Source organism: Sinocyclocheilus rhinocerous, unplaced genomic scaffold (assembly GCF_001515625.1).
Source record: "Sinocyclocheilus rhinocerous isolate Xijiao unplaced genomic scaffold, SAMN03320098_v1.1 scaffold106, whole genome shotgun sequence".
Lineage (NCBI taxonomy): Eukaryota > Metazoa > Chordata > Actinopteri > Cypriniformes > Cyprinidae > Sinocyclocheilus > Sinocyclocheilus rhinocerous.
The window spans coordinates 180,276-198,242 of NW_015633181.1; the positions used below are offsets into that span (position 1 = coordinate 180,276).

The 17,967-nt window shown below is 36.3% G+C and overlaps 2 protein-coding genes across 4 annotated transcripts in view; one reads left to right on the forward strand and one right to left on the reverse strand.

The window, feature by feature from the left end:
• Positions 1-9,962, forward strand: part of LOC107743391 (probable palmitoyltransferase ZDHHC20) — a 13,758-nt gene extending 3,796 nt beyond the window's left edge. The window contains exons 5-14 of one of the 3 annotated variants that reach the window (XM_016556585.1): positions 1,755-1,824; positions 1,907-1,939; positions 2,063-2,183; positions 2,843-2,878; positions 3,559-3,691; positions 4,655-4,781; positions 5,872-5,955; positions 6,234-6,343; positions 6,573-6,620; positions 8,349-9,962. In XM_016556585.1, the coding sequence (XP_016412071.1) occupies positions 1,755-1,824; positions 1,907-1,939; positions 2,063-2,183; positions 2,843-2,878; positions 3,559-3,691; positions 4,655-4,781; positions 5,872-5,955; positions 6,234-6,343; positions 6,573-6,616 (758 nt within the window). In that variant the 3' untranslated portion in view covers positions 6,617-6,620; positions 8,349-9,962. The other 2 variants (XM_016556587.1, XM_016556588.1) reach the window with 2 other exon arrangements.
• Positions 9,963-10,970: 1,008 nt separating this feature from the next.
• Positions 10,971-17,967, reverse strand: part of LOC107743389 (telomerase-binding protein EST1A-like) — a 17,819-nt gene continuing 10,822 nt past the window's right edge. The window contains exons 12-19 of the mRNA XM_016556583.1: positions 16,158-16,332; positions 15,858-16,074; positions 14,831-14,998; positions 14,457-14,624; positions 13,393-13,537; positions 13,091-13,308; positions 11,717-11,798; positions 10,971-11,374 (exon numbers count right to left, since the gene is read on the reverse strand). Coding sequence (XP_016412069.1) covers positions 11,244-11,374; positions 11,717-11,798; positions 13,091-13,308; positions 13,393-13,537; positions 14,457-14,624; positions 14,831-14,998; positions 15,858-16,074; positions 16,158-16,332 — 1,304 coding nt within the window. The 3' untranslated portion in view covers positions 10,971-11,243. The remainder of the gene's footprint in view (positions 11,375-11,716; positions 11,799-13,090; positions 13,309-13,392; positions 13,538-14,456; positions 14,625-14,830; positions 14,999-15,857; positions 16,075-16,157; positions 16,333-17,967) is intronic.

A 17,967-nucleotide genomic window follows, 5' to 3' on the forward strand; every position in this document is an offset into this window, starting at 1 on the left:
TAAATGTGTTAAATAAACATACTTATACTTTAGATGACAAAGTATTTTTCACAAATAAATAAATATTTTATAAATAATATAATAAAAAAGGAAGTAAACACTGTAACAGGGCACTCAGTATTCTGGGAAGTTTGTGTGCATTATTATTTTATATACAGCACACAGTGAAAATGACATGAATATGACAGTGGGCAAATGCATAAAGCGCAGCATTATTTGAAATCACGAATTTAACGTTTAAAGCATTCAGTTTGCACGGACCGAAAGTCACGCAGAGAACACGCGATCATGCAGGATACACATGCACACTTCACAAGATCTCACAACTGGATTCGACTAAGTTTGCAAGGTTTGTAAAATTAAATGTTCATTAGCCATTCAAAGATTTGTTTAAATGATGTAAATGCGTATTTGCTGAATGCTGACAGCAAACGAGAAAGTATTATAATGTTTGCCTTTCTATTACTAATCATATAAATGCAATCGTTATAATACTTTTTGTATACATTTTAATTCCTTTTTTTAACAGGTCTATCGGATTATTAGAGAGACTTCTATCTGTATTAGACAGAACTGTTAACGGTGACGGCGTTACAGGCGATACAGTTTATCAGCCACTAATACTTTTGGGTACCTTTTGAGAGTATATTTAAAACGTAGAACTAAAAATGTGTCATTTAAAGTTTGCATCAACTTTTTACTCAAACTGTTACGGTGAAAACATATGTAATATAAAAAGCATTAAATTATAAAAAATTGTTACTAGCAATGTCAGACTTTTGAACTATCTTTTTGCATACTGAATTGTGATTTGTTGTCTTTTTCTTATACACTACCATTCAACAGTTTGAGGTCGGTTAAGATTTTGTTAATGTTTCTGAAAGTCAATCATCACAAAGCTGCATTTATTTGATCAAAAATAGAATAAAAACTGTAATATGGTGAAATATTATTACAATTTAAAATAACTGTTTTCTATTTTAATATACTTTAAAATACAAGTTATTTCTGTAATGCAAAGCTGAATTTTCAGCATAATTACTCCAGTCTTCAGTGTCACATGATCCTTCAGAAATCATTCCAATATGCTGATTTGCTGCTCTAGACGCATTTTCTTCAATAGTTGGCATTGTTGAAAACAGTTGTGCAGCTTAATATTTTTTTTGAAGCTGTGATAATTTTTTCACAGGATTCTTTGATTAATAGAAAGTTCAAAAGAACCGTGTTTATTTTGGGGGAAAAAAAAATATATATATATATAATATGCTATATATAGTGCTGCTTGAAAGTTTGTGAACCCTTTAGAATTGTCTATATTTCTGCATAAATATAACCCAAAAAATCAACAGATTTTCATGCAAGTCCTGAAAGTTGACAAAAAGGACCCAATCAAAGAAATTAGATGACAATATATACTTTGTCATTTATTTATTCAGGAAAATGTGTGAAAATCCAATTATGTTTTGGGTCATATTTATGCAGAAATATAGAAAATTCTAAAGGGTTCGCAAACTTTCAAGCAGCGCTATATATATATATAATTTTATTATTATTTATTTATTCTGTAACAATGTGAAAGTCTTTACTGTCACTTTTGATCAATTTAATGCATCATTGCTGAATAAAAGAATTCATTCAATTTTCTATAAAAAACATTATACTGACCCCAAACTTTTGAATGGTTGTGTATGTATCCACATCTATACTAGTGACACACTGTTCAGAATTTTGAATGAGTCCTCTGCCCTCCTCAGCTATCCGGTACTGTGACCGCTGTCAGTTGATCAAACCGGACAGATGTCATCACTGCTCCACATGTGACAGGTGAGTCCACTCAGAAAACATTCTTATCTTTTCTGTATTGGATTTGCACAATATGTATTTTGATCCTTTTTGGTTTTCCCAGATGCGTGCTGAAAATGGATCACCACTGTCCATGGTACGCACATCTGTGGATGCATTCAGTTTATAATCTGAAGTTTTGTTGCCACATATTCTATAACTTAGGTGCTTTAGCTACTATGTGGCTTATAACTCTGTTTTTCTCTCTGTTTTCTTCCAGGGTTAATAACTGTGTTGGATTCTCCAACTATAAATTCTTTGTGCTGTTCCTGGCGTACTCTATGCTGTACTGCGTCTACATCGCTGCCACAGTTTTGCAGTACTTTATCAAGTTCTGGACAGTAAGTCCACACATTCACACAAAGACATCTGATTCCTCTCGTTTCTCACACTTCTCGCTTCTCATCTTCTGCTATTTCAGAGAGCCAACTTCAGCTTGTTTTTCCATTAATCTGTTTTCCTGTCTATTACAATTTCCACAAAAATATTAAGCAGCACAACTGTTTTAGCATATTTGAATGATTTCCAAAGGAACATGTAACACTAAAGACTGGCGTAATGATGCTGAAAATTCAGCTTTGCCATCACAGGAATAAATTATATTTAAAAATAAATCAAAATAAAAAGCAGTTTTAAAAATAGTAATAATATTTCACAATATTGCTGTTTTTACTGTATTTTGAATTACAATTGTTTTTATAAAATAAGCAGCTTTGGTGATTTGAGACTTCCGTAAGAGACTTCTTTCAAAAACATTAAAAATCATACCAAAACCAAGCTTTTGTATTGCAGTGAATGCTGTTTTTTTCATTTATATACATCAATATAACACTATATATTTTCCTCCATATATTTTTACTAAAACATTTTAACATTCATAAATGTCGTGCAATGATCTTTGTGTGTGCGTGTCAGTTTTTTGAGACGCAGAAAGAAGTAAGAAAAAAGGGATGAGTCTGCTTCTAACATTCTGTCTGTGTTTTTAACACTTTGTCTGAAGCTTTGCAGACGGAGGGCTATAGAGCATTGCCCGGAGGTAAACCACTCACGCTTGCTTTGCACTGTTGTGACTGTGGGCGATGGTTTGATGTTGCACTGTTGACTCATTTTGCTTTGTTTTCTTTTACTGATTAAAATAAACAGCAGTGTTGCAATAAAGAGTGTAGTTTAGCATATTCAAATATACAGATGCTTCTTAGTGGTACAGCAGCCAGTTCTTACCAGACATGGATTGTAGTGTTGAGGCTGTTAGATCTAGATGTCTTCTTGAGCTCTACAACTACTACTGATGCCATTAAATAAATGTGGACATCTGACGATATTAAAGGTAATGTGTGTAATTTTTTCTATTCTAGTTTGACAGCAGCACTGGCTCAACCAGTGGTGTGAGTTTGGGGTGGGATTTTTTTTCCCCCCAATGCTTTGGGGAGATCGCAAATGGGAAAGTGTCTGGGAAACGCTTTTTCACTTTGTGTGGCGATGCTAGTGGTACAGAAATTACGCACTTCACCTTTAAAGAAATCAGCTGTAAATTCAGTTTATTTGTAAAGTGCTTTTTAGAGCAGCCTTACAAATGGCCCAGTGAGCAAGGGTCTTGCCTAAATATGCCTTAGTAGTGCTCTTCAAACTACACGGGTATATTTGATGAATGTATCTCCAAAAAACACTTTTTTTTTTTTTTGTCATTCTCTCATGTTCTGCTTTCTTGCTCAACAGAATCACTTGCCAGACACTCATGCAAAGTTCCACGTGTTGTTCCTGTTCTTTGTGGCGGCCATGTTCTTCATCAGCATCCTGTCACTCTTCAGCTACCACCTGTGGCTCGTGGGAAAAAACAGAACCACTATAGGTAAGATGTTGTTAATACTTGCTGCTTCTTTTTCATTAGCTTTGTAATTAATTTCCAACTGCTTAAATGTTGTTGCTGCTATTTCTTGCTTTTTCATCTCCTCCTTTTCCTTCACCTTTTTATCATCTTTTTTTGGCTTAATTATTCTCCAACTGTTGAAATTGTTGTTGTAGTTGTTACCTTCTTCTCCTCCTTTTATTCCTCTGTCTCCTTATTCTTCTACTTCTTTCTTCTCCTTCCTTTCCTCCTCATAATTTCTTTAAAGTTTAATTCATCTCCAGCTGTTAAAATGTTATTTATATTTGCTCCTTATTCTACTTTTTCTTTTACTAGTATTTATTCTCCTTCTACTTTTTTCCTCCTCCTCCTTATACTTTCTTTAGTTTAAATCATCCCCAACTTTTAAAATATTATTAATATTTGCTCCTACTTCTCCTTCTGCTTGTTTTTCTTATTTTTGTTATAGTTCTTTAATTTTTAAATAATACATTGTGATTGGTTGTCTTTCACTACACTGCAAACACTGCTGTTTCTTTCAGGAAATGCCCGTCTTGTAAATAAAGTTATTGTTTCTTTAGATTCTGATAACTTCCTCAAAGAATTTCAGTCCAGGTTCATATTTCCTTTTCCGTCACTCTTTGTTCTTCTAGTCCTCCTTTCTCTTCGCTCCATATTGTGACCTATTTTTGATCATTTCTTACTGAGGGAAACTGCAGTCACATGTTCAGTCAAATAAAACTTTGCTGATAGAAGTAAAATGTAAATGAATGTGGGGGTGGATTGTGGGTGTGCTTATGAACAATATTTAAGTCAAACTTCAAGAGGAAAAGGAAAAAAAACTTTTCTGTGCCCTTCAATGCAGTTTTGATGCACCTCCCAAAGGTTGTTCTAAAGTTAAGGATGTCATTTGTGTTGTGTAGAGCAGGAACAGACCTCATCCTAATCTCTCATCCATCTGTTCAGAGGCGTTCAGGGCACCGGTGTTCAGAAATGGCCCAGATAAAAATGGCTTCACTCTGGGCTTCCGCAAGAATGTCACCCAGGTGTTCGGAGACCAGAAGAAGTGTTGGTGCTTGCCCATTTACAGCAGGTACAAAACACATCCATCAAGCATCATTTGGGATTTTACAGTGTTTGAGAGGAAGTGTTAATGCATTTCAATTAAAGATTGCAAAACTAAAAAAAAAAAAAAACGTTTTTCTTTGGAATTCAGGAATGTGTATTAAGAATGTGAATAAGATTCATTTTAAAATTAAAGGGGACATACACACATTTTCGCCAATCTCATGTTAATCTTGAGTAGCTATATAGTAGTATTGCATCCTTCATATCTCTAAAGAGTCTTTAGTTTTATCAGATTTATAAAAGAAAGATACAGCTTTACGATTCTCTCCGAAAACAGCCGAGCTCCTGGAGGCGAGCCGTGGGCGGAGCTAAAGAGTTGCGAGCACTTACGCGCCGATTGCCAACAAAACACAGAAAATTAAAGCAGTTTTACTCACCGCCTGCGATTCCAGCTCATGACCGGGATATTTTATCGCTGGGACCGCTCTATTGTTCAGTATCAAACGATCTGCAAATCCAGCGTCGAACTGGGCTTTGTTTATAAAACATTCGTCATCGAAATGACGGGAACAAACACACACGTGCGAAACTCCATTGCTGTCCCGGAAAAACAAACTGCATCCACTGTTCCCTTAACGCTGGGTTCTTTGGGAAGCTGAACAAGGTTATCTTTCCCTCACATCTAAAAACACACTTCTTTGGAAACATTCTTCTCGAGCAAGTCCTGTGCAGCGCTACTGACAACTTCCATAACCAAATGAAGCACGTTGATGGGTGCATGCTCTCGCTCTATTTGCTGTGTGCACACGCTCTTCCGGGAGAAGTGCCCATACAAGGAATTCCTCTCTTCGTGACGTCATGAAGAGCCATGCTCAAAAAAAACAACTTTCCGAAATGTATTCAATCCCGGAAGGAGTGTATTTGACACAGAAATACTCCATACGTCCAAATCGTTTTTTGAAACTTTGGCCATGTTTAGCATGAGAATCCAACTCTTTAACAATGTAAATAACTCAGAATGCATGAAATGGCATTAGACCTCCCCTTTACGTTTTATAAGCATTCTCATGAGATGTTTTTGGCAGGTAGCATGAGTAACTGTTTTTTTTATCTAGTTTGGGCGATGGCTACACATTCCCTACCCGCCTAGTCAACGCTGACTCGGAGCAAGGCAATGCTGAACACCAGGCCATTAAATGGTAATTACAATCTCATTTGTTAACAATACCACTAGTAACTTGAATGACAGTATAATTCTGCAGTTTGGCATGAATTATGATAATTTTCCCCTTCAGCTGTTTCAGATCATTTAGTTATGTTGAGTCTTTTTTTAATCCCAGATCTGTTTTCCCAGAAATGTAGTCTTCAGAGTGTCAACATTAATTTTATAATGTAATGTGAGGTGAGGTTTATTCTGGGCCAGTGAAAACATCCGTAAGCGTTTGTGACTGACACATAATGGTTGTTATGGTAACAGCACTGTTGATGGACAGACAAACCCCAGACCTCTGAGTGAGTCACAGAATCATCTCCTAGGCAACGATATGCACTCTGAGGAGCAGAAAGACAGCAGCCCGACAAACATCGGTACGTCACCACTCAGCTTTTACACCCCTCGTAAATGCTAAAGAACATTGTGAATTTTTTTCGAGGCATCACTAGACATTATTAAAAATCGAATGATTTCCCTGAATCTTTGCCGCTTTGATGCTCTGCTCCTTAATATACACCCGCCTGCTCCCTAACGACATATTACACTATAATATGAGGAAATGTATGCATTTATGAAATTGATCCGTCTGGGTTTGTCTTGCAGAGGTGTGTCAGCCTGTTTCAATTACTATGGAGAATGAGTCCTAATCAGGTGAGTCTTCAGTTTGAACATCCAGCCAGTGTTACTAGCCAGGTTTCCATCCAAGGATTTTTTTTGGCGAAAAAAATGTTTAGCACTTCAGAATGTTTACCAATATAGCTTATGGAAATGCCATTTATCGATAAAATTGTTGACACACTATTTTTTCTGTTTAACTTTAGTGCATAAATTCTATATCGATACTTCAAATGTCGCAAAAATTTGTTTGCAAATAAATGTGGTGTCATATGACAGAATTAGCCTATAGGCAGTGTGTGTTTTTGGTGTTGCTCACGATAAAGCACCATTTCTCAGTAGTTCAGAGGTGCATTAAATCTATCATATTCATATTATTAAATTGTATATAAAATTATTTTATTACTATGGTAAAAATAAGATGTTACCTCTCAAACATAGCCTGTTTTTTTTTTACTTGATTAGCCTACTTTTTAGTAATGTTGCAAGTTAAAATGTATTCATTTTGTTCTGAAGATAAAAAAAGTCAAGTTGCATTCTGTACACTGTAAAAAAAGAAAAAAGTGGTTTCAACTTAAAGTGCTCATGCTGCTCATATTGCTCATATTGACCGGTTAACAGTTAACCTACAGTAAGAATTTTGACAGATTAATGCAATCAGCTAAATAGCTTATTGGCTAAATTAGCTTATCAGCTTATTAGGAAATACCGGTAGCCTAAATAAAGCTAAATGTTTACAAACATTATAAAAATATCTAGGCTATATGCTATTTTAGTTCCCGTCATTCCACAACAAATCCTTTTAAATTTAATGGTATACTCAGAACACAACAAGAATGAAAATATAAGAAGCCTAAACGAACGACAAGCCAAAACTAAATAATTTAAAGGGTAACTGAAACAGAAACCGACTTGGCCTCACAAACCACTCTCATTCAGTACCAAACCAAATGTTTCCATGTTTGCTATGTATTTGGATGCCAAACTATGATTTATTATGTAGGCTAAACTGGGTTTTGTACTCGTGCTCCAGTAGGCTAAAACAAAATGTGCGTGGCATAATTCTCACGAATGGCACAGATTGTACTATGGGCTATTTAAATTGAGCAGTGTGTTTTTTTTCAATATGTTTGGTTGACTGTATTTTATGATGATAATGAACAGGCTGCATTGTCAAGCTAGCAATACTTAGAACTGTGTGCGCTTGTGAGGGGTCTGCACGATCACTTGAATTTTTATCTTATAGAATACTCCTTTTGTAGTCAAATAATTAAGAGTAAGACATCATTCGAAACTATTTGAAATATGATTTTTATTTGTGTGCATTCACAATAAGAACAAAACATTGTGCTTTTGTAAAATAAAGGAAACAAACAGGATGCCGCTTTCACAAGTTTCATTTTCAGGTCTATGCTCAAGAAGTGGTTAACAAGTAATAAATGGATCATAACTATTCCATAAATATAATTTAGTACAATAAATTCCCCTAATAATACAAAATATTAAATAAAAAAACATTGTCAAACTAAAATATAGTACATTAATTTCATTGAAATATTCAGTGTTCATTAGCTGGAAAAAAATTCTGAAAGTGATTCCAACTATATCCTTCCTCTCTGTTGTTATCGTTTCAGTTGTTGTATGGACTTCTCTTTTCTCAGAATTAAAACAAAAATATAAAGTAGTCCTTGTACCAATTAATAGTTCTAGTTACCTTTGGTGCAAAGTTGTTTACTTAGAAAAGTTTTCTCTCTTTCCTTACAGGACTTGGCATGGCACCAGGATTTTTTCTCATTTATGAGTACTGTTGTGGTGAGATGTCATGTGAAAGAGCACACAACCCTCAAGATATCATGCCTTAAGGTTAGCAGCATTCTCTCATATGGAAACGACCTGCAACGCGTTGCTGTGGTGGATGTATTTACCTGCGCTCATATCCGCACAAACTCTCAAGCTCTTCACACCAAACAACTGGACGGCTCTTTCACTGGGTTTTATGATGTTGTGACTAACACACTTTCTTTTCTCCAAACATGCACATTTATTTGAACAAAATACCCTAAAATGACCTTCAGGTTGTTCTGTCCAATGTATAATGTGTTTATACTGGTTTATCTCTGGGACACTTTTGTAGACCAAAAAAGTCAGGCAGGTGTTTCTACCCAAGATGCACTTTTGTCACCAAGGATTTGTGTGGAATGCTTTGCAGATGTTTACGGAGCTGAATGAACATGAAAAGTGTATTGCAGTATTTGATAAGAATGCGTTCTTCAATTGAGATACATTTCACGACACAGCAGTGTAAACCTCAGCTAATGTACCGTAGGAGTTTCTCAAGTATTTTGTGAGATGATAATTCAGAAGAAAGTGCAATGAGGTATTTAATACTTACTTTCTAGATCTTTACATTAATGTACTCTATTTGTGGAAAACTCTATTTAGTATTCACTGATATCCAACAACTTTGACACCTCTACCCATTCATTGACACAATTTTTCTCTTTTTTTCGCTGCATTTACTTTTTTTCCAAACCTCTTTACCCCGCAGCATTATACTATCAGCTTGTGCCTTCAAATGAGGGTTAAATTTTGCAGCAGATGGTGACTTATGACATGAAAGCACACTTAAGATTTCCAGGTTGTGTAGCATACACAGCTCAGTTGATTATTATAGAGGGAACTCAAGCCAAGATGTTAAAGATGTCAGTGGAGTTTTGACATGCATTCCTCAATTTAAGTTTTAATTCCACATGAATGTGTAATGATGTGCAGTTTATAGTTTTGTTTCTGCTGTTCAGTGAGGTCTGTTTACAGCTGCACCGGAGGACTCTGACCTCATAAGGAAGCTCTTGTGTGACTGAAATACATGCATTTCTTTGCTTAATATTTTTAAGTCTCTAAAACTCATCATTTCAGAGTTGATGCTCATGGAAGTCATTGAATCATGTTCATGTGGAACGGTAATGTTTTTTTATTATAGTTTTATAGAATTGTCTATTTATGTTATTGCATGTTAATGTGAAAAGCAATGAAGGGGCGATGACTTACTGCTTTAATAGTGACCTCTATAGCAGAACATGAACTGATGAAACCATAGCAACATCATACTGAAATCTGCCATGCGTGTAAAAATAATTCCTGATAGGCTGCTGCATCTGCTGGAAGTCATGTGCTATTTGTCTGAGGACATGATTGTCTTTATGTACATTTCTACAGGCAAGGACAGTGATCATGCCAAATATAAATCATTTTAATATCAAGGAACTCACTAATCACTTACTCCCTTATGAATATGTAATATATTACTGGAATTTGAGTACCAAACATATGTAGGACCATTTTCTTTTTCTGATTTTTATTGTTCTTTATGGGGGGGACGTGTACAGAATTTTCAGCTTTTTTTGTACAGTTTGGTTCATGTTATATTTTAAGATGTTTCTGAAGTCTGAACAGTTTGCACAGATTTTCCTCGTCTAATTCAATTTAATGTTTGTACTTTGCAGATTTAACAAGTATTCAATGTATGCATTATAGTATTAAGACTTAATAAAAAAAAAAATTCGGCACACTGTGGGCATGTGATTTTTGACAGGGAAAAAGGAATAAAATAAATTGATTTGGGCAATAGACTAACAATGTTTTTTTATGGTGAATTAATTCAGTAAACTCCAAAGAAATCCAAACCTATGTTTCCCGTCTCACCTCATCTACAGTCCTGAAAATGCAGGGTATTTAGTTGTTAGGCTTTGGAATGGTATTAGAAACGCCTTTTCATATCATACAGGAAAGATTCTCTTACTTAAATCTATAACTTCTGTTACATAAATGTTCATTTCCTTTGATGAAAAAAAAAGAAAAAAAAAATTCTTAGTCTACAGTCTTTGTCATATTTGAGAGCAGTCAACCAACCTTTGACTTTCATTTACACACAAAGTTGTCAGTGCTGATCTTTGATCTCAAATGACATCAGATGAAAATGGGATGCTGATCTTAAATCAGCACTGTAATTATGGAGTTAAATTGCTCCAATGCAGTGACATTAAACCTGTAAGCCGTATAAAACAGTGACGTCTAAAGTTCAAACAGCAGCAGAGGCTAAACAACACAAATGATTAACTCAGAAATTAGTTTTAATTAAATTGACAACATTAAAAACAAATTAGGAAGACTTGTAATCAGAGGTGAATAATTCGGATGATATTTGAGCATTAAAACAAACAGCCTGTAACAGCATGACAACCAGGTCTCGTTAGAACTACAATACTTAAGCTTTGGAAATGGAAAAAAAAATAAGCACAGACAAACCACTCGACATGAAAATAATTTGCACAGAACATTTGAAAACATTTCCAAAACTCTAAAGTATGTTTTTTTTTTTTTTCAGCTAAGCTGGTTTCAACCCCCTCCAATCTTGTCTATCTCACCCTCAAGAAGTAAGCAGTTGTCTATGCACGCAGCATTTTAAGGGGAAAATACTGATTTCTTTCTTCTAAAGTGGCTTGATGTGTCACTCCGCTCTTTTTTTTTTTCCGGGTTGACAAAAAGCTTGTAGTATTTTTCCCCTTTATACTCATCCTCTCTGTGTGACATCATTTCTTCATCTCCAACTTTCACAGTGGAGGATGACTGGTTTGTACAGCGGTAGGTCAGGTCTGCGGTTCAGCCTACTTTAGCCCAGATCAGGAACGCTGGGATGTCCCGGACAGGCACGTTACGTGTGAGAGCTTTGACTCGCAGGTTGCGGTCATCCGTGAGCAAGACCACCTCCCTGCGCAACCTCACCGGCCCATCTGGAGAATACAAAGCATGTGAGTCAGAAAAGAGAAATGTTTTTATCAGCTGTTTGGACTCATTCTGACGGCACCCATTCTCTACAGAGGATCCATTGGTAAGCAAGTGACGTAAAGCAAAATTTCTCCTAATCTGTTCCCATGAAGAAACAAACTCATCCACATCTTGGATGGCTTGAGTGGATAAATTTGGGTGAACTATGTCTTTAAAAACATAGCAATGATAAAGTCAGATGCTGTAAAAATGTGTAAATGGATTAATAATTAGAAACAAATTCAGATGGAATTCAAAAGAGCGCCCTGTGTGATTGGCCCCTAACAAGTAAAAGTAAGTGAACTGACTTCTCTCAGCAGGCATGAAGTCCTTGGCTTTGTCCTGACAGTAGTGCAGACAGCAGGACAGGATGACATCATCGTTGTTGCCCTGGGGAGACAGACGCACAATGAGTGGGTGGCTTTAAAATAGAGTTTAAAGTCTTTTTAAAGTGTATTTCTGAACTTCTCAAGGGATTTTTCACACTAGAGTTGCAGGTTGATGTTGAAGCCATTTTCTGAACTTGGGTTGCGCACCATGGAACCGCGTCTGAGTCTCTCCCGACGATTGTTCCCTGAAGATTATCGTTAGACTAATTTTGCAGCCTCTCTGTCTTGTTACTTACATGAGAGTGTTAAGACAGGTGATTTTAAAAGAATCTCTAATTTGAACTTCACTATCAAAAGTAGCTTTAGAGTTGACAAATTGAGTTGTCAGTTCAGAATTAGTTTAAACTGTTAATTTCAGATCAATTCACAACTCAGTTGTGTAATCACTAAACTAAAATGATTCTGATTTTGTTTTTCTTTATATATATATTTTTTTATTTTTTTTATTTAGTCATTTAGCAGCTTACTGCTAAATGACTAAACTTACAGCTTATCTTACTTACAGCTTACATATATTATATATATATATATACAGTGTTTCACTGGTGCATATAAATAAACATTTAAAAAGCATTTTGTAACTACCATAACTGGCTATACAAATGCATACGGCTGATAGATACTGGACTGGACTGGAATGGAATAGAATAGAACATTTTAAGGGCATCAATGATTTGGACTTCAGTAGCAAAAGTAGCTGTGGAGTTGGTAAGTTCAGTTTCGTGAATCAGTTCTACTTGTTTGTTTCAATAAATCGATTCAAACTCTGATTCAATGATTAATTTGTGACTAAACTAAGCAAAAAGGGTTCTGGTAAAACATCAGTAAATAAATATTACTGTGTATTGTTATACTGGTGCATATAAATATTTTTAAAAATTAAATATAAATTTAGTAAGAAATAGAGTGGGAAAACAGCATTTTACATTTTTTAACTAATTGGCTACAATAATTTAAATGGCTGAAAGTCAAAATAATGATTTCTCTGAAATAAAATAAAATGGGCAAATACATAACTGCAAATACACACTGAATATACACATACACACACACACACACACACACACACATACAAAAAATATTGAAAAATAATTTAGTTGCCCAGACCTAGACCTACTGCTACTGGTATCAAGGCAGTCCAAGTTGATGACAAACTTACAGTGGTTCAGATCCAAGTAAATCAACATAAAAAGAAACTTGCAGCAGGGAGAGGAACTTATTGGAAGTATAAGCAGCATAATCATTCGTATTTTAGCGCCAACATATTTTCACAAAGGGAAGAAATACACAGACCTTTTGTCCAGAAGTGTCCTCACTGCGGAAGGCAATGGACTCCAGTGTGTTTCCTCTGCTGGTGAGCGCTCTGATGCAGGGATCTCTAGCCTCAAACGCTTTCTCCAGAAACATGACTGCTGCTCTGGCTCTTTCCTGCACCTGGCGGGCATGGGCACCATTACTGATCCCCTCACGACTGTCCTGCCCTTTAGCCAGACCATCCAACTCTGTGATCACTGTTACAATGACAAAGAGAAACATTAAACAGGAAGGAAGAGTGAAACATTTGTGTGTATTTTAATTATCAAAGAGGGTCTCACCAATAAGAGGCACAACCAGGATGTACGTCCCACAGGCCAGAAGCTTCCTCAGGCCCTCCAGATGATCTATGAAGCCGTTTGTGTCTGGGACCAGATAGAACGGCCTGATCTCAATCTCCAGCTGCCCACCCGTCTGCAGAACAGCCTGGAGGACAGAAACAGACACTTGCTCAGCTCTTTATCATTAGCTTTAAATATTCTGGTGCAAGAAACACTAACGTCAAAAGTAGACAAGGTGTACAGATAAGGGTTTGCACAGACCAGTCGACTTTAATGCTCTGCCATGACGCTTTAAGCTTGATGTTGACTAGTCGCTGGTCGTATAGAGGGCGCAACAGGTTAAGAAATCTTTGAATTCCACATTTACGCTCCGTTTGCAAACAGTTAAAATGACAAATAAATACATACTCCGAAAGCGCTTCACAAGACTTGCGTGATTATACCATCTGGATGCTCGAAACTGAACGGGAGAATGCACGTTTTAAACAGCTTATTGTACAGGTATTGCCATTCTAATCTAATGCGCTGCTGCGCTGTTGTAACGCACACACATAGGCTAGACAGTAGTGCACACAGAATCATTCAGTAGCGCGGAAATGTATTGTCAACACTGTTCTGTGTTATCTCAATAAATTCGCTTAGAAACTGAAACGTTCTAGCATATATTTCTTTGTAACTAAAACCCACAGTTTCTATTAGTAGAGAGACGCTATTAGAATTAATTCACACACGCAACCGCTCTCTCACTAACGCATTCATATAAATGCAATCTTTACTGTGCTACTTTATCTGTATCTGATTTCGAACGAGCAGAAATCTGTGAGAAATATAGCAACCCACGAGCTGTTAACGAGCTGTTATAGGAGCAATAGCCATGTGTGGCAGCGCTGTGTCATTTTGCCATAGCTGTGCACAAGGTGTTTGAGGCTTATTTGCTCATTAATGACGTCATCAGCAACTAGTCGATGTCGACTCGACTTTCATCACATAAATGTCGACTTTAAAAAAAAAAAAACTGAATTCTTTCAACCCCTAGTACAGATAAAGATGGCGTCTGGAGATACCTGTATCTTGTCCAGCCGTTTCTGCTGCTGTGCCAGCTTGTGTGCGAGAGCGTGACGTCGTGCCCTCAGCTCTCTGATATCATCCTCACTTCCGTCTCCTTCCATCTCTCCATCGATCTCTCCTTCTGATGCAGAGAGAGATGATTCCTCCAAAATGACATCATCCTCCTGAGAAAACAGTGAAATTAGCAGTGCTCTGCCTGGATAGTTAACCACACATTCTGTTGAGTGAGTTACTGGAAAAAAGATATATTGAAAAAAAAACACAAAAAAAACATTTTATATATATATATATATATTTGTGGATAAGCAATACAAAACAGATAAAATTCTCTTTCATACATCATTCATACATAATGAGAGGTTCACTATACCTGTTCTTGCATTTGCACCTTGTTCTCCGTGTTTACGCTGGGTGTAGGAGGTGTTCCCATGGAAATGTACTTTCCTCCTTTAAAAGCCAGCAGCGGCTCTTCCTGCCCACACAGAGCTTCCAGGAAGTACTTCAGAACGGTCACTCTCTTACAGTCAGCTGCTATAGCCTACAAAATAAAAACCTTCAGATTAGAGATAACTACAGCTGCTAAATTAGATTTATTAGAGAAAATGTTTAATATAAAAAATGTAACAATTAATTTGATTAATTATCGACCATTTTCTTTGCTCAAAAGAATAATTAATGCATTAACACTGAATGGAGTAAATAAAATTTGGATAAAAACTTGGATAAAAAAAGCTTAAAAAATATGGCAAATTAAGAAATAATGAAAAAATAAATTTAAATTATTTTTATCTACTGAGAGTCCTAATATTATCCACCCAGCAGGCAATAATAGACTGAATGGACTACATAAAAATATAAAACAATAATAAAAACATAATAAATAATAAAAAAGGTAAACTGTAGTAAATTGGAATTTAAAATAAATAAATAGCTAATTTATTTAATAAAATAAATATAGACTGAATTTTAACTAAATATAAATAATTTTAGAAAATTAGTTTAAAAAATAAACAAACAAAAAAACAAAACATAATAGTAAGATGAAATTATAAGGTATTGTTACCTACTGACAGTCCTAAATTTGATATATTCTCCACCTAAGAGGCGATAATGGATAATTGATAATGGATAATAGACTACATAAAAATATAAAATTCAATATTAAAATTAAAAAGCCAATTGGGCTTAATAGATTAATAGTTAATTCAGTTAATAAAATAAATGTAGATAGAATTCATCTAGATAGAATTTTTAACTTAAAAAATATGAAAGAGGAACATTTTTGCAAATTGGGATCTAAAAAAAAAAAAATTGCAAATGATTGTATCTGTATCTGTTATTGACAGCCCTAATTTTTATATACAATCCATAGGTGTGTACATTACTACATTACTGACCGCATCTGTTCCTTGGTCTATATAGCATGCTTCCTGTGGGGCAGCGAGCAGTGGGACAAAGCCAGAGAGCATTTTGTCTTCCTCCAGCTGTAGGACTCTGAGTTCCTCGTCTCCTTCTCCATCTACATCAGCTTTATACAGCAGAACCTCACCATGATACACGCGTGCCAAAGAGTTGCACAGATCTGCAAGACACTGCCACACGTCTGGACCCCCCCTAGAAACACACACAGTACTGTATTACTCCAGCTCAGTTTCAAATCAACACGGCCCTGTGAACGTAACACAAGCAGGACTCACTGAATATTGCAGGGAGGAGGGTTCCACTTGTCTGGGTGGCCGAGCATCCAATCAGACCAGACCTTCATGCTGGGAAGCAGCTCTCTGAGGTCGGGAGGGAAGACAGACACCCGTACCATCCCCTCCTCCTCGTCCATTTCATCAAGCTCCCCCATCTCTTCTGCTGGGATAGGTTCTGGCAGAGGAAAAAAAGAGAAAGCAAATAATCAGACAAAGCTGCATAGGGGTCACAAACACTGAGATTTTTACCCAGAATTACTTTATGCTGTCTACATAGGCAGCACACAAGGTTTAGCAACCCTCTACAATGCGAGTAAATCACTCGCATATATGCGACTAAATCTTCACTCTGGGCGACTAAATGATGTTTAACATTATCCATTAAACTAATAAATTCTTAGATTTTACTCGCCAGTGTGTGAGTTGAAGGCTAAGTATAAGTTTAGCACAGATATATTTTCGCTTGCGAACACACTGACTGTGCGCTTCAGTTTGACTCTCCGTCAAGCGATCTGTGCTATTTTTCAATTCATCTCAAAGGATGCACAGCGTACCAGTATTTGACATACCGTAAATTCTAGTGTGAAGGCACACAACTCACCGCCGCTTTGCTGAGAGCACTGTTTCTCACACACACGCAAAGAAGCTCTACTTTAACACAGTAGCACAGAAATCTCTATCAATAGATTATTAAAATGTTAATGCAGTTTAATCTTACTGTTTTTCCCTGACACATTCATCATCATTACTTCTGCCGGTGTGCTGTGGCAAGCTTTATGAGCAATTAAAGGCTCATTAGCATAATTTAAATGGTTTATTAATAAACGTGCGACTAATTAGTCGACTAATGCTTAAAATGACTACTAGTCGACCAGAAAAATCTTTAGTTGAGGGCAGCCCTAAAATATATATATATATATATATATATGCAAATGCAAACCCAACTGAATGTAGTTCATCCTTTTTATCCTTTCTGCAAAGGAAGGCTTATGTTGTTTGCTGCTTTAATGAAGTATAATACCTGGTATAATATCTGGCCCAAGGCAAATAGTAGTGGTCTCTGACAGCCTGCTGCCAGCGACTGACAGTGACTTGATGGCTGTGTTTCATAAGTAATATGATGGTTGCTGAAAACTATCAGTATTGAAAATGAGATCTGAAACTGTTAAGGATAAAGCATGTTGGCAGGGTGGCTAGTGTAACAACTGGAGAGTCCATATGCAGAATCTACTGAGCCAATTTTCATTTTATAACCATATGCTGGACCAAGTGATTTTTGAGACCACTGTACTTTTTAACGGTTTGCAATTTTACGTGCTTTTGTTGGTTGTTTGAGCATTGCAGGATGTTTTCTGAAGTATTCTGGGTGGAGAAATAGGCTTGTCATGAAGATGCATGGAAGCATGCATTGTCAAATCTTGTGAAGTAGCTGGTTTTTCAGGAGAAGAGTCTATAACAGTCATGATGGCCGTCAAGTGTGAGGTATTTCAGAGTGTTTAAGGGTTTTATTCCTCTGTAGACGTAAATAAGGAACTGTTAAAGCAGCTGCTTTCTTGGAACAAAAACGATCCAAATCCTGTGTTTTCATGCACTGAGCCTTACCATACCTGGCAACGTTGCCTTCCAGCAATAACACTCACAGCCAAAACAGGGTTTGGTCAATTGCACCTACACTTTTCAAATCATAAAAATCTCTATATGTGTATTATTCTTTGCATTTAAGAAGTCCTGAGCCAGGGAAAGGGAGGAGAGGGGATGAGGAAGTAGAAATAATACTCCGCTTTGCACCTCATAAAGAACGGAGCTTGCA